We start from the raw sequence: 15856 nt of genomic DNA, 5'->3' as shown, positions 1-15856 counted from the left end.
TTTACAAACCTGAACTGGGTGGGATCCAGAGTTTGGAGATTACCAATATCTTTGTTTATAAGTTCCATGATGATACGGTCCATGGCCTTGCAGACCAGGCTCGTCCGGCTAATGGGCGGTAGTTCCCGGGGTCTGTGGTGGCTCCCCCTTTTAGAGTGGGATAACCGTTGCTGTGCGCCATTCAGCAGGCACAAAGCCTGAGGTGAGGCTATGATTGAACATGGTACTTAGGTGCGGTGCCAGTTCGTTCTGTAGTTCATGTAGAACGCAGCCTGGATGTTGTCTGGTCCCATGAATGCTGTGTTCTTGGCTTTGGAGAGTGTGGTTTTTACCTGTGCAGCCGTGATTACAGGAACTTTGCATTCTTCCGGTACAGAGATGGGCTCTTTAGGGGGTGAGAGGGGGGTAAAGTTAGCACTGAACCTATCTGCCAGGATGTTGGCAATATCAGTTGACTCTGTATATTTAGTGCCACTGTGCTGTAACTCAGAGCAGATCCGAGTGTTGCCATTGACATTCTTGACATAGCTATAGAATGCTTTGTGGTTGTCTTTAGAATCAGTGGCGATTTTGTTTTCATAACTAGCTTTGGAGGATTTTATCAGAGATCGCAGCTTCTTACTGAGGCTGACCAGGGAGCTCCTCCACTCGTGGGATTTTACTCTCTTTTGCACGAGTTTCTTCCTTCTGTTGTACAGTTTGTTTATGGCAGGGGACCAGCAGATTGGCTTCCTGTTTTTGGAGGATAGCGTCTTGGTTCTCTTTGGGATAGGCACGATCCGTGCAGTCATGTAAGTGCTTATAAAGTGCAATTGTGTAGGATTCAGTAGTCATAACAGTATTGCTCATCTGCATGGGTGTCATGAAGTTGGCTTTGGAGAAATTTTTTACCATGGTTTCCTTAATGGGGGGTGGAGGCAGGATGTGGATATCTAGGGTAATTAGCTTATGGTCGTATTGGACCAATGAGGCGTTGACTTCAGGTGTGGAACACCGGTCACTCATATTGGTAATGACTAGATCTAGGATACTGTTGCTCCTGGTGGGGGTGTGGATAAGTTGATCCAGGGCATTGGAGTTTATGAATTCCAGAAAGCGTTGAGCGAAGGAGTTGGTACAAGAGTAGCTTTCCCAGTTAATGGTGGGGTAGTTGAAATCGCCCATTATTAGGGTGTTTGGTTGAACCCTAATATTTTCCAGTACATCAAGAAAAGAGGAGTGGGAATCCTGGGGCATGGTGGGTGATCTGTAGCAAGCTATAATTTGGATTGCAGTTTTGCCCAGAGTTAGTTGCACTTGGATAATCTCGGCCGCATTATGCCGAGCAACTAGCCTGGAGGTGTGGATATCCTTAATGAATATGGACACACACCTCCGCCTTTGGTGTTCCGGTCCAGGTTACATGGCTGAAAAGTGTGGTATGAGTTGTAGCCTGGTAGTGCAGGGGTGCTCTCTGGAGCCTTGAACCAGGTCTCAGTCACTGCACAGATATCGATGTTCTCAATTTTAAGGAGTGCCTCGAGTGAGTGCATTTTGAGATTTAGCCTTCTAGCATTGAGTAGCATCACCCTCAGTTTTTGATTGCCTGTTCCTGTTACGGTGGTGAATTTGTCATTTGAACCTTGCCTAAAAAAGGCACTATAGGGGCGGCAAGAACCTTAGCCAGTATCCGGAATCCCAGGGGTGACAGGTGCAGGCCATCTCTGGCAAAGCATCGTGGTCTGTCGACCATGTCATCCCAGGCAGACAGATACAGGATCCCTTTAGAATGGCACCAGAAGCTTAGCCAGTTGTTGAAGTTGATCATTTTGTCCTTGTACTGCGGCATCATTCTGGGTGATGGCAGAATGCTTCTCAGGGCTAGGGTCATACCTGCCTGGGCTACAAGACTGGAGAGCTCTTCCATGTCTCTTTTCATGTAGTCCAGGGAGGTACGTCTCAGGTCATTCACACCAACATGGACAATGACAGAGTCATATTTGTACTTGTTGTGGAGTGACCTGAGTGCATGGGTTATGTGGCGGATCCTGGCACCTGACAGGCAGCTGACAGTAACCTTCTCCTTGTTTAGCCTGGTGAGTGGGACATCAGTGTGCCTGACTATAGAGTCACCTAGGACTAGTGTGCTGGGAATGTTGTTTTGCCTGCCTTATTGGCTGTGGTTGAGTGGCACACTGAGTTTGGCACACTGAGTTTGCGGGCTATGTGTCATTTGTGTTGTGTTTGGGGGTGGAGGTTGCTTGCATTTCTGCTTTGGAGGTCTCTGTTGCTTGAGCAGATTATTATTGAGAGCCTCCGAGAATACATATGGGAGCACTTCTGACACCATATGAGCAAACATTTGAAGGGCTGACAAATGGATCCCGCTATAGTGCGGGACTGGGAGATTCCACTTTCCTGCACTTTAGTGCAATCTCGGAGTGAGAATATTTAAGTAGCAGGGGGTGTGGTGGGTGCAGGTGGGCTTGCCCCTGCATAACACAGTTTTACTGTGTTTATAGGTAGGTAAATGGTGTTATTTCAGGATGTCAGTCTTTCAGAATGTCGATCATATGGTGTCGGCCATATGAAAGTCAGCATTCTGAAGTAGACCCATATTTATAATATTATGGGAGAAAAAAAATCAGCTGCTTATATTTTTCTAATTTGCATTTCTTCCTGCTATTCTGTTACTTCATCTTGCTTTGCTTTTTCCTGCTACTTGCTGCCTGTTCTCTAATGTGTTCAACTGCATCTTTTCTGTTGCATTTATTACTGCTTGTTTTATCGCCTGTCTAAATTGTTTGTTATTCTAAGCTCTTAGTTTTGGTTTAAGCACTTGGGCTTCAGGCCTACCCCGTAGCTCTCCCTGGCCTTTCTCCCTCAGATTCTAACAAATATGGATGGACAATTTTCTATAGTTTCTTCTGCCGGCCTGGTTGATATGGGCATCCAGAGACAGTGTCGCAACTGCCTCATGTACACTGACAACCAACTACTACTACCACCTGGGAGCACATTTTATCTGTCTTTGGCCTAGCACTCTTGTGTGGGGTCATTTACTGCACTGTTATAACTTGTTGATACTTGTGAACCTCTGCTATCTCTGAAAAAAACAAAAAAACTAAAAAAAATCTTGCTTTTTTCCCACTTTTCTGAGATTTAAAAAAGTTCAGTTACAGACTTGCTGTTCTTGAACTGTTTGTAAGTTTCCGTGAGGCCATTTTTTGCTTGGGCTAAAGGGAAGTCTCTGTTGATCAGTGGCAGTGAAAAACATTGAGCAGCCTGCCTGCCCCTATGGGAGTGGTTACTGACTTGAAACTGTAGTTTTATTGTCCATTTTGGGTCAATTCCAAAACTCCATCTTCCGCTCTTAAAACCCTCTTTTGCGCGGTTTTGCATGTTTTTGTGCAGAGCGCAACAGCGGGCAGCGCCGCCTAATTGGGTTTAAATTATTCCTGGCTCCACAAAGTCTGCTCTTCACTTTTTCCCTTAGAACTGCTCTCTCAATTTAAACACCATATTCTCATTCTAAGGCCCTTCACTGGTCCAATTAAGTAATCCTACAAGTTAGCACTATTAAACCATAAGCACTACTTACTCATACTCTCTACGATTACCCTGTCCTCTATTGGTCCGTCTTAAATTCAGTTTTCCTATATTACTCTAGCATGTCCAAAGGTCAGTCAATGGTTTCCTCTCCAGTCCAGCTGGTGAATCTGGAATTTTGAGGCAATGTTACAACTGTCTCATGTACACGGACAACCCTCTCCTCCTCCAAACAGGTTCAAATATATGTGAGAGATGCAACCATATAGCCAAACTGGAGGCTGAGCTCTCTCATCTCAAAACTGGTGTAACCAGTCAGGAGGAGAAGGTAACCTCACACAACACAATTCCAGTATCACATAGTCCCACCACATCAGCGAACCAAACACATAAATACACAAAAACATACTCGGAGGCTCTAAATAAAATCTACCTAAGCAACAGAGACCTCCAAAGCAGACATCCAAGCAAACGCTACCTCAAAACAAAACACACACAACACAACCCACAAAGTCAGTGTGCCAAGCAGCCACAGCCCTTAAGGCTGAATAACACACCTGATACGCTTGTAATAGGTGACTCTGTTGTCAGACACACTGACGTCCCGGTCACCAGGTTGAATAAAGAGAAGGTCACGGTGAGCTGCCTGTCGGGTGCTAGGATCGCACTCAGGTCACTCCAAAGCAAATACAAATATGACTCAGTCATTGTACATGCTGGTGTGAATGACCTGTGGACTACATGAAAAGAGACATAGAGGAGCTCTCTGATCATGTAGCCCAGGCTGGTATGACCCTGACCTTGAGCAGCATCTTACCCTCACCTACAATGATGCCACAGTACAAAGACAAAATGATCGATTTTAACAATTGGCTAAAATGTTGGTGTCATTCAAAGGGGATCCAGTGTCTGTCAGCCTGGGATGACATGCTCGACAAGTTGCTTAGCTAGGGACGGCTTGCATCTGTCACCACTGGGCTTTGGATATTGGCAAAGGCTCTTGCCACCCCATAGTGCCTTTTTAGGCAAGGCTCAAAAGTCAAACCCACCCCATAGACAGCACAAGGAACAAGAAACTAAGAGTAATGCTGCGTCTTAACCTCAAGATGCACTCTCCTCAGTATGGAGAACATCGATATCTATGCAGTGACAGAAACCTGGTTCAAGGCTCCAGAGAGCACCCCAGCACTACCAGGCTATACCTCATATCATGCTTTTCCCCAAAACCCGGGACCGAACCCCAAAAGGAGGGGAGTTTCCATATTTATCAAGGATATCCACACCTCCAGGTTAGTGGCATTGCATGAAGTATCGGAGACCATCCATGTGCAACTAACAGTGGGCAAGACTGCTTTTCAGTTTATAGCATCCTACAGACCACCCTCTCAAAGTCAGGAATCCCACTCGGCTTTCCTGAAAACATTGGAGAACATGAAGATCTCTCCGAACACCATTATATTGGGTGACTTCAACTACCCAAACATTGACTGGGAGCACTACTCAAGCCCCAGCACCTTAGCCCAAAGGTTCCTGGAAATTATAAACTCAAATGCTATGGAACAACTAGTCACCACTCCCACAAGAGGGACAACATACTAGACCTAATCATTACCAACATGGGGACTGTATATCCCTCATTGGTAAGATCAGACCATAAATTAATTTCACTGGATGTCCACATCAGAAAACCACAGTGAAAAACTTCTCAAAAACCAGTGGAATCCTTCAAGGCCCCAGGGCCAGTGGAAACTACCCAAACTGCAGAATCTTATATAACGCATTCTCACGGACATCTCCAGGAATGCATGGATCATGCTATCCCAAACAAAACCAAGACCCAAAGGCAGGCGTCCAGTCTGGTGGACCCCTGCCATAAATAAACTGTACAACAGAAGGAGGAAGCTACTACATGATAGAGCAAAATCCCTAATAGGAAAGGCATCTCTGATCAGTACTAGCAAAAATTACGATCCTCATAAAATCCTCCAAGGCCAGCTTGAGAGAAAAATTGCACGGACACCAAAGACAATCATAAGGCTTTTGGTTATGTTAGAAACCTGGGATGCAACTCCCAGACTTGTTCTGAGTTGATTCTAGCGACAAAAATACACTGAACCCACATGGCAGACAGGTTCAGTGCAAACTTCTCCACCCCCAAAGAGCCTGCCTCCCAAACATCTCTGATGCTCAGGTGAAGGCTGCCCTCCACTGCTTCCATGGGACCAGATGTGAACTCCAAGAGGAACTAATCCCTCAAATCAAATAGCCATACAATCCCAGGCTCAGTACAGCATATGTGCCCACAGAATGGCGTGCAGCAACAGTGGCCCCACTCCACAAAGATGGAGCCTCAAACTATCTCCCCATAAGCCTGACTAGCTTAGTCTGCAAGGCTATGGAGAGGATCATCATGGAGCTCATAAACAAAGACATTGGGGACCTACAGACACTAGATCCGGGCAGATCCTGCCTTTTGAACCTGGCTGAATTCTTGAAACAGACACCAAAGCCATCGAAGAAGGGAGGGAAGACCAGACAGCCTATCAGGACGTTGCAAAGGCATTTGACACATAACATCATAGATAAGCTATCCAGCTTAAATATAAACTCCTATGTCACAAGATGGGTGCAAACTGGCTCAAAGACAGAACCCACAGAGTGAGAGTTGCTGGAGCCATGTCAGACTTGGCATCCCACAGGGTTCTGTCCTGGGACCACTACAGGCAAACGTGGGAGGACTATGGCTCACCAAGTTCGTAGACGACTGCAAACTGGGCACCATAATCAACTCTCCAGCTGACACAAACATCCTTCAAAAAGGTCTCACAGAGACAGATAACTGGTGCCAGCACCATGGTTTAAAGCTAAATGCCAAAAAATGTATAGTCATACCCTTTGGCAAAAACAATGTGCCCACAAATTACCACATAGGTGGAAACCCATTAAGTACAGAGAAGGTTATTAGGGAACTGGGGACCCAAGTTGATAGCAATCTCTCCTTTGAAAACCACATTGCCAAAGTGGTTAGAAAGACCTTCTACATAGCCCACCTCATCACGAAGGGTTTCACATCTAGATAAAGAGAGGTAATCATGCCCCTTTATTCATCCCTCATCAGGCCCATCATAGAATACAATGCCTTTTGGGATGTACCTTACCCGACACCTGCAGCAATTAGAAAGACCCCAAAAGTATCTCACCAAGAGGATCAAGGGTCTCAAACAGATGCCATATGGTGCTCGGTTAAAACTCTACTCAGTTGCATACCACCTACTCTAGGTGATCTATGCCTGACATACAAAGCTATGTCAAATCCAGAATTAATGGACATGCTCCACCTCAGTAAATCTAAATCCCTTAGAGCCACACGCTCGAGGGACTTGAACCTCAGCACAGAAATAAATAGAACTTGCTGGAAGGACAGGTTCATAACCCAGAGGCTCCCTTCGCTCTGGAGTAGAATTCCAGTTCATGTGAGGCAGAGCACCTCACTGAATCTCTTCAAGAAGAATGAATCTCGATAGGTGGATGGGGGATCATAGGTTTGTTGTCACTATTAGACAGAGGCACAGTAAACTAAACCTTAAAAAGGGAAAGGGCACAGTATACTCAAATCAAGGGGTGGCGTAAGCCATACAGAATCTGGCTAGGCTTATAATTGCCCCAGGGCAGATTGTCCATAGGTTCATACTAGGCTATCTGTGAGAGATGCAATTACATTAGGAACCTAAAGTCCAAGCTTTCTCCCCCTCAAAGCCAATATATCTGGCACTGAAAAGGCTGTCAACAGAATCACTACACCTCAGACACCACCCACACCCACATATGCAAAGGTTCTCCACATAAACATACCCAAACAAAGGAGACCTCCGAGTCAAAAACACAACAGCCCTCCACACCATATGCTACGCATAGTCCACATACCTATGCCTCAACCACTAAGGATTCACCAGAAACCCAACATATTATTCATAGGAGACTCCACTCTGAGACGCACAGATGTGCCTCTCACCAGGCTAGACAAGGAGAAAGTCACGGTCAGTTGTCTGTCAGGTGCCAGAATCTGCTATATCACAGACACACTCAAGTCTCTCAACAACAAGTACTGTTAACACTGTCATAGTCCATGTTGGCGTGTATGACTGGAGACGTACCTATCTGGACTATATGAAGAGAGACATGCTAGAGCTCATTGAACGCGTGTCCTGGGCAGGTATGTTGCTAGCCTTAAGCAGTATCCTACCATCATCCAGAATGATACCTCAATACAAACAGAAGAAAATGATTGACTTTAACAATCGGCTTAGTTTCTTGTGTCATTCCAAGGGGATCCAGTACCCGACAGCCTGGGAAGATATGATTGAAAGACCATGATGCTTTGCCAGAGATGGCCTGCTTCTGTCTCACATGGGTTCAGGCTTCTGGCAAAGGCTCTTGCTTCCCTTATAGGAAAAGTGATGAGGTTAAAAACTACCAATAGAAAAATTTCAACAAAACACAAATTAAATGTCATGCTGCAAAACTGCACTTATTGCAAGCATTCCTAACCCTGGAAAATGCTGTCATCTGTGCAGTCACAGAAACCTGGTTCAAAGCTGCAGAGGGCAACTCAGCCTTACCTGGTTACTCATCCTATCATACAATCAGACCCCAAACTGTGGGCAGTAAAGCCAAAGGAGGTGGAGTTTCAATACAGCCTCCAGCTTGGTCAAACAACATGTTGCACAGGAGACACTCCAGGTGCAGTTAACCATTGACAAGACCCCTATTCAAATCATAGCTAGCTACCAGCCCCCAAATCTGACTCAAGATGCCCAATCTGCCTATTTGGACCTGTACATATCTATCAAGATTCAACACTTTACCCTGATCCTGGGTGACTAACTTCCCAAACATAGACTGGAAGAACTACTCACGCCAGAATACCCACAGATTCCTTGATTTTGTCAATGCAAATGCCTTGGAACAGCTAGTCAATACCCCCTTCAAGGGGTGATAATATATTGGACTTGGTGTTAACCAACATGAGTAACCAATGCAACATCTCTATCGTGTCATCCTCTCTGGTAAGATCTGACCACAAAGCGGTCACTTTCAAAGTCACCATCTCCCCCGACTCCCCTCCAACTAAGGTCAGACATAAAAACTTCTCTAAAGCTAATTACAGCCTCCTGAGGGATGGTATAAACAGCTTCACAGCCCCCCCCCCCCTGTAGGAACTGGCACCAATATCCAAAACTACATCAAAGCATTATACAAGCATTTACATAGATACATGGAACCAGGAAAACCCGACAGGACTAAGTCATCCACCGCAAGGAAGAGTAAACCTGTCTGGTGGACATCTGCAATAAATAAACTTTACAACAAAAGAAAAATTTCTGTCCAAGACCTAGAAGGAGCGGGTGCCTGACTGGAAACAATGTCTCTTTAGCCTGAACAAGCAAATAAGAGCACTAGTGAAATCCTCAAAAGCATACCTAAAGTCCAAATTGGCCACATTTACTAGAGACAATCAGAAGGCCTTCTTCACACATGTCCGTAACCTCAAAGGAAGCAACCAAATTTGTTTAGAACTGGTGGTCAAAGACACCACATATACAAATGCCATAGATATAGCAAACCTACTGGTTGACAGATTGAGCAAAAAAACCTTTCACTTCTCCCCCCCTCAATCAGTAAATCAGGACATCCCCAGTACCTGTCCCCTTCCCCTTACATCTAAGGAACAGGTCATCACTGCTCTCTCAAAGGCAAAAAATACTGCCTCCATGGGACCAGATAACATTCCAGGCTGTATCCTACATGAACTCAGGCAGGAACCTGCAGCACCATTAGGCACCCTATTCAACCAAAGCCTGAGTACTGGCTTCATCCCAGCTGAGTGGAGGATAGCCACCGTCATCCCTTCACACAAAGCTGGAGCTTCCACCGATCCAAGGAATTATAGACCCATCAGCCTAACTAGCCTAAACTGTAAGACCATGAAATGGATTATCATGGACCTCATTAATAAGGACATTGGCAACCTCCAAACACTTGATCCCACACAGTTTGCCTTCGTCAAGGGGAGGTCATGTCTGCTAAACTTGGTTGACTTCTTTGAGACAGTCACCAAAGCCATGTACGAGGGGAAGACTGTGCACACCACTTACCTTGACCTGGCCAAAACCTTTGACACTATTCTCCCATTTGGGCATAATAGATAAACTCTCTCAAATAGGCATCAATCCATATGTTACCAGATGGGTAGCAAACTGGCTCACTGGTAGAGCCCATGTAGTCAAAATAGGGGAAGCCACCTCAATCAGTAGACCCGAAACAAGCGGTGTACCCAAGGGATCAGTCTTGGGGCCTCTGTTATTTGGGATATACTTTTCTGAGGTGCAGGCCAAAACTAATGGGCTATGGCCAGTCAGGTTTGCAGATGACTGCAAGCTGGGTGCTGTCATCAATTCCCCTAATGATGTGGGCATCCTACAAGAGGGTTTCACTCAGACAAATGACTGGTGCCAGAAACATGGCCTCAAGCTTAATACCAAAAAATGCATCATCATCCCCTTTGGAGAAAGTGACATCCCCACAAATTATCACATTAATAACAACGTCCTATGCACTCAGTCATGAGGGATTTGGGCACCCAGGTTGATAGCAACCTGACTTTTGACCACCATGTTGCTTCCGTGGTATGGAAAGCCTTCTACATGGGCCACCTCATAAATAAGGGTATCTCATCCAGGGACAAGGAGGTCATAATGTCCCTGTATTCTTCTGTTATAAGGCCCATTACTGAGTACAATGCACCTTTTGGCATGTACCTTGCAAAGCACATGCAGCAGCTGGAGAGACCACAGAGGTTCCTCACTAGGAAAATCCACGGCCTCAACCATCTACCCTACACAGATAGGATAAAAGCCCTATCCCTCTACTCAGTTTCATACAGACTCCTCAGAGGTGACCTCTGTCTGGCATACAAGGTGATCATGGACCCCACCTTGATGGGGCTGTTGCATATCCGCAAGTCAAGCTCCACTCGAGTAACTCACACGCATGGCCTCATCCCAGTCTGTGACATCAACAAGACTTATTGGCGGGACAGATTTGTGTCCCAGAGACTCATCTATGGGATAGACTTCCTCTCCACATCAAGCAGAGTACCTCTTTACCCCATTTTAAGCACAACCTGGATAACTGGATGGAAAACAGAAAAAGTAGTCTTGGGATTCCCACCATGTCCCTGCTGCACAGTGACACTGGGTGCTGATTTGTCTAAACATGGGCTAAACTCTTGGCTAGGCTTACAAGGACCTCAGGGCCAATAGCCTAGTAACCTCCTATGATCCGATGATCCTAAGACAGGTTTATTAAGAGGAGCAAAGAATGATTTAAGGCATAGAAGGATGGGAAAGATTTCCTGCGGTAATTAATGCTACAGAAATTATTGGTTAAAAACAGTGTTCTACAAAGCAAAGAATGCAAAGCTGTATGAAATGTAAAGTAGAAAGAAGTGACTTTACTGCAGAGGCAACTATTCTTAAGAGTATCTTTAGGTTACAAAGGTTATGTGAAAAGTTGATAAGCATGGGAAAAACCTAAGGATATTAGCATGCAAAAGATTATATATATATGGATATTATCTTGACCATAAAAATACGGGAAAAGAGAGAAACTATCTATGGTGATAATACACAATGTTTGTGAGGCAAAACAAAGGAAGATCCGTTCAATAAGAAAAGGGCTGCAGCTTAGTAAGCACTGGGTATGACAAAGAGTGAGGGGCTGAATTTAAGAAATACAAAAATATAAATTTTCTATTTCTGCCTCTGAGCATCACTTTATTTCTTTTTAACTTGATTTATTTAATTTACACTTGAACATGTAATGGTTATATGGTTTAGGTTGTGTTACATTTATTTGTGTGATTTTAATAATGTATCCCTACTCTTTTTGGGATGCATTATTAAAATCACACAAATAAATGTAACACAACCTAAACCATATAACCATTACATGTTCAAGTGTAAATTAAATAAATCAGCTTAGACAGATGGGACCTCAATTCAATATCTTTACATTGTACCTCCACAATACCGCAAAAAAACAGTTCTCACTTCCCATACTCAGATCACCATTTCTATACACTTCAACCTCAGCTGCATAGTCTTTGTATGAAAATCCTGAAATTTGAACGAGGTTTAAATCCCATGATTGCCAATTAATTTAAAAGGAGAGGGATGGTAAAAAACAGGTGAAGACTGAATTCTATCTCTGCTACCCAATGTAAAGAAAGACTGTCAGATGGAGTTTAAATCTCACCACTGTTAAGCAATGTAAATGGCTACAAGGGATATGTTTTCTCATTTACAGCAATGATGCCAAAGTATAAACAAGGCACAAGAACAGCTAAATAATTCAGTTATAGCAGCCTAGCCATGAGTATGCAAGAAGCAGGGGCTATTACCCTGGGAATGACTCTTCAATGTCCATATCCAAGAAAGGGGTCCACACTGAACACCCCGTTTAGTAGTACCTTTGGCCTAGTTCCCCAAACATCCTTCTTATCGCTCTTTCAAATTTCAAGGCTTTCTCGTGCTCTCTTGCCCACTGTAGATATACTTTAAATAAACTCTTACATTCTCTCTCTCTCACTGCAGATTACCCAGCTGGGTTCCTCCAGATATTGTTTCATAGCTATTCTTATATAGAAAAATTACTGGAGTACGTTGCAATACAATAAAGCAGAGAGAATTGCATCAGGAAAACTGTTAAGTTTTGGCATTTTTCTAAAAATGTTCCATCAGCCATAGCTTGTATCTTCATAGATATAAATGCATTTTCACATTTGCATATTAATTTGCCTACCTACTTGCTCTAGTCTTCATATATTTTTGAAAACAATCTAATTGCTGTTTTTATGGCCAATGGCTTCCAGGCAGGAAATAGACCCAAATTCTGTGATTATGTTTTTACATCTGAGTCACACATTTCACATCCAAAACTCAATTACTGTGGTGCCTAGCAAAAGGAAAGAATTTCACCATACAAATTCCATATTCATCTTTTTTCTTTTTATCTTAACAGAAAAAAATGGGGTCAAGTTTACACATATACTCATGGTGAGGAACACTTACATATACTGCAAAAATGTACTTTTTTAGTTTACCTGCTGCAAGTTTTATCAGATTTAAATTACAAACAATTCATATTTCTATTACGTCATCACCCAGAAAACAGTGGTGGCATATTTATAAATAAATACTACAGTCTGTACCATAATCTGAAGTAAGTAGTTAGTCCACAAAATTTGAAGAAAAGGTACAAGCATAACTTGGAAGTTCAGCAAAACATGCTAAAATCAAATTAGGTGTGAATCTGAAGTAAGTAGTTAGTCCACAAAATTTGAAGAAAAGGCACAAGCATAACTTGAAGTTTAGCAAAACATACTAAAATTAGTTTAGGTGTGATGTGAATAAGAAAGACCCACATAACAACAGGTTTATTTGACTGGGTAAAGTACAGCTGACATAAATCATTAATGAAAATCATATAGATCTCTACAATTTTATAGTGTTTAGGTCCCTCTTTAACTCAAAATGTAGTAAATATGACATAGCAGTCAGAACTTTTGTAGCTTTCCATCAAATGAGAATGTGGTCAAGTTCACAGTTTCCACTTACACATTCATTTTCTAATCGCCCACTTAACAGTCAGGGTCATGAGGGGGTTATATTGCAGTACAGTATCTCCCACTTCAGTTTTCACAACCCTGGATATTCCTGTCTTCAGTTACAGTTAGAACTGGGCATAGACTTGGTGAGTCACGATGCTACTGACATCATCATCGTGAGCCAAATATAGTGATGCAAATGTCCCCCTCATCCCCTGCTATTACTCTTGTTATAATAGTGTTTTACAGCTTCATAAAAAGTACTCATTGTGCAGCTGCAATTGCCAGATTACAGGCGCAGAAATATCCATATGTGCTACATGTGACTAAAATAAATATAGCAATTTCCATTAATGTCATCCTGGGGCAAGGCATGAATTCATCAGGTTCAGAGGTGGTTCTCTCTCATGTTCATCTGTTGAATTTTTGCTGTGTTATAGCCTGACAAACTGTTATGAGCTGTACATACATATATTCCACACTGCATGTAAACTTCTCCTTTATGCATGTTAAACCTACTCTCCCACTTCTTTGAAGCTTTTCTTGGAAGTCAGTACCGCCTGCTTCACTGCAACCCCTACTGGAAAAATTTTATAATAGCAGCATGTCCTTACATTCACTGCTGCAGTATTCTTAACATTTGGGGGATTCAATGCCGTGTAAGCCCACTGCCTGATCAGTATACCAAAGGGAGTGAATACTGCAGCAGTGAAAGCAAGGACATCTAGTGTTATGGTAATATTTTACACACTTGTACTAGAATATTCCAGTCATTTTTTCCTTTTACTTTCTGAGGGCAGTTAGTCATAACAGGAGCTTGACTATATAGTTTCCTGGGTTTCTTATGCACAAATTAATTTGGTGTTTTTTTTTTTTTAATTTAATAAGGATGGCAGCCCCCTCCCGCCAAGAATCCTAAAACTGGTAACATCATGGCAGTATGTGTTAAGCTATTTTGCTAGATACTTTTCTGCCACTCTCTGGGCATAAGGCAGAAAACCTAATTCAAAATGGGGGTGCCAGCATGTTACAGAACAAACACACAAAGTTTGTGGGATCATCAGTTTGGCTACACCATATGCTTGGGAAGAGGAGTTAAACCACAGCAGGCACAAACCAACATGGGTACACGGAGGACCCCAGCCTAGAAATGAATTTGACAACCACTTACCTGTGAGTAAGCACTCTAAAATATATGCTATTAATTAACCTTCCCTACTTAGATTTTTTTTTATTAAAATTTTATTTTGCATATTTTATAACAGCATATGTTTGAAAATAAATATCTATATATTTGCTAATATTTAATACTGAAAATTATAAAACAGGACAGCAAGTACAGGTAGCAGAGATGGATTTTAACTTTATTTTTGTGTTACTTTGCAACGTTGTTTTAAACCAAAGAGAATTATTCACAGAAACTGAGTTCCCTGCAGTTCCTACTGTATTTTGCATCTCTTATCTACAAGATCATGATACTGTTTCTAACCCCATAAACTATAGAGTGGAGAAACACAAGAACACTGCTGCCCTTTTAAACTTCAGGATTAAAAATACAAATAACTAACATGACCTAATTCCTTCTCTAGCTCACTGAAGATCAGAGCTTGGCCACAACTTCACATTCCCTGTTTTCACCCTGCCTCTGCCCTACAAGACAAAATGTATTGTTTATAAGCTCAAGTCCTGCTGCCTTTCAGAGAATAACAGAATAAAAGGCACGAATTCACAGAAAGTTGATTTTCCCATCATGTACAAAGTTCTTACCTCCAGCTTCATGATTTCTAGCTTCAGTCTCCAGCCACAGTATTCAGGAACTTAAACAACTGCTTTTTGTAAGTGCCAAAACAAGAAGAATAAACAATCACAAAAAATCAAGGTATTCTTCTGTACAGGATCCAAAGCTCATGCAAGTTAAAACTCACTTCCTGTGTGCCTCTGAATTGGGTCCTTTCACTGTGCTGGTAACCTGATTAATATTCATAACATGTGAAAGTGGTGGGAGGGGCGTTTCTTTAGCTTGTGGGGGAGGATACTTTACACTTTAGGAAACAGTTTCATCTGTGTGCTTTTATTTACAGCTCAATGCTGATGGGAAAGTGTTATCCCTTCACTGTGAAATATAGTGAAGTAATTCCAGACCTTTAGAACCCTAAATCTACTTCATATTTACATCCATTGAACTATTTCTCCTTCTTACTATCTGTATAAAAAAAAAAAAAAAAATGTGTGTTTTTTTTATTTTCTTTGCACACGTTATAGCACTAGATGTATTTACATAACTGCTATTTTGTTCTTACTTTCCTTCATCCACAGTTACTGTACATTATGCTAGTATTCTCTCGGAATGTCTCTTGTAACAATGTTTTTACCATTTATGTTTAACTTAACTGCATTTTTATACTTTATAAATATGTCACCAGTTAAAATGCATTCTTTTACTCTGTTATTTTCATGTATTTCTTTAATGTAAATTTTATTTTAACTTTTTGGAGCCTATCTCCCCGGGCCTCTACTGAAAATGGACATATATCCAGCTAGACCAGCCCGGTCAACAAATGTAAAATAAAAAATAAAATAAATAAAATAAAAATGCGTATCAGTCCACTTTTCTTCTTTTTCACTTTGTACCCATGTGGTTCATTCCTTCACTATGCAAGC

General features: G+C 42.4%; 1 protein-coding gene across 1 annotated transcript in view; it reads right to left on the bottom strand.

The window, feature by feature from the left end:
• LOC122798700 (zinc finger protein 84-like) overlaps nt 1-15133 on the bottom strand; it is a 380959-nt gene extending 365826 nt beyond the window's left edge. Inside the window, exon 1 of the mRNA XM_044067796.1 lies at nt 14963-15133. Within this exon, the coding sequence (XP_043923731.1) occupies nt 14963-14974 (12 nt within the window). The 5' untranslated portion in view covers nt 14975-15133. The remainder of the gene's footprint in view (nt 1-14962) is intronic.
• Between the last annotated feature and the right edge of the window lie 723 nt (nt 15134-15856).

This window comes from Protopterus annectens, chromosome 3.part1 (genome assembly GCF_019279795.1).
Source record: "Protopterus annectens isolate FY-2018-M chromosome 3.part1, PAN1.0, whole genome shotgun sequence".
In the NCBI taxonomy this organism is placed as follows: Eukaryota; Metazoa; Chordata; order Ceratodontiformes; family Protopteridae; genus Protopterus; species Protopterus annectens.
Note: the sequence above shows the minus strand (reverse complement) of the source record. Positions and strands in the feature narration are given on the sequence as shown.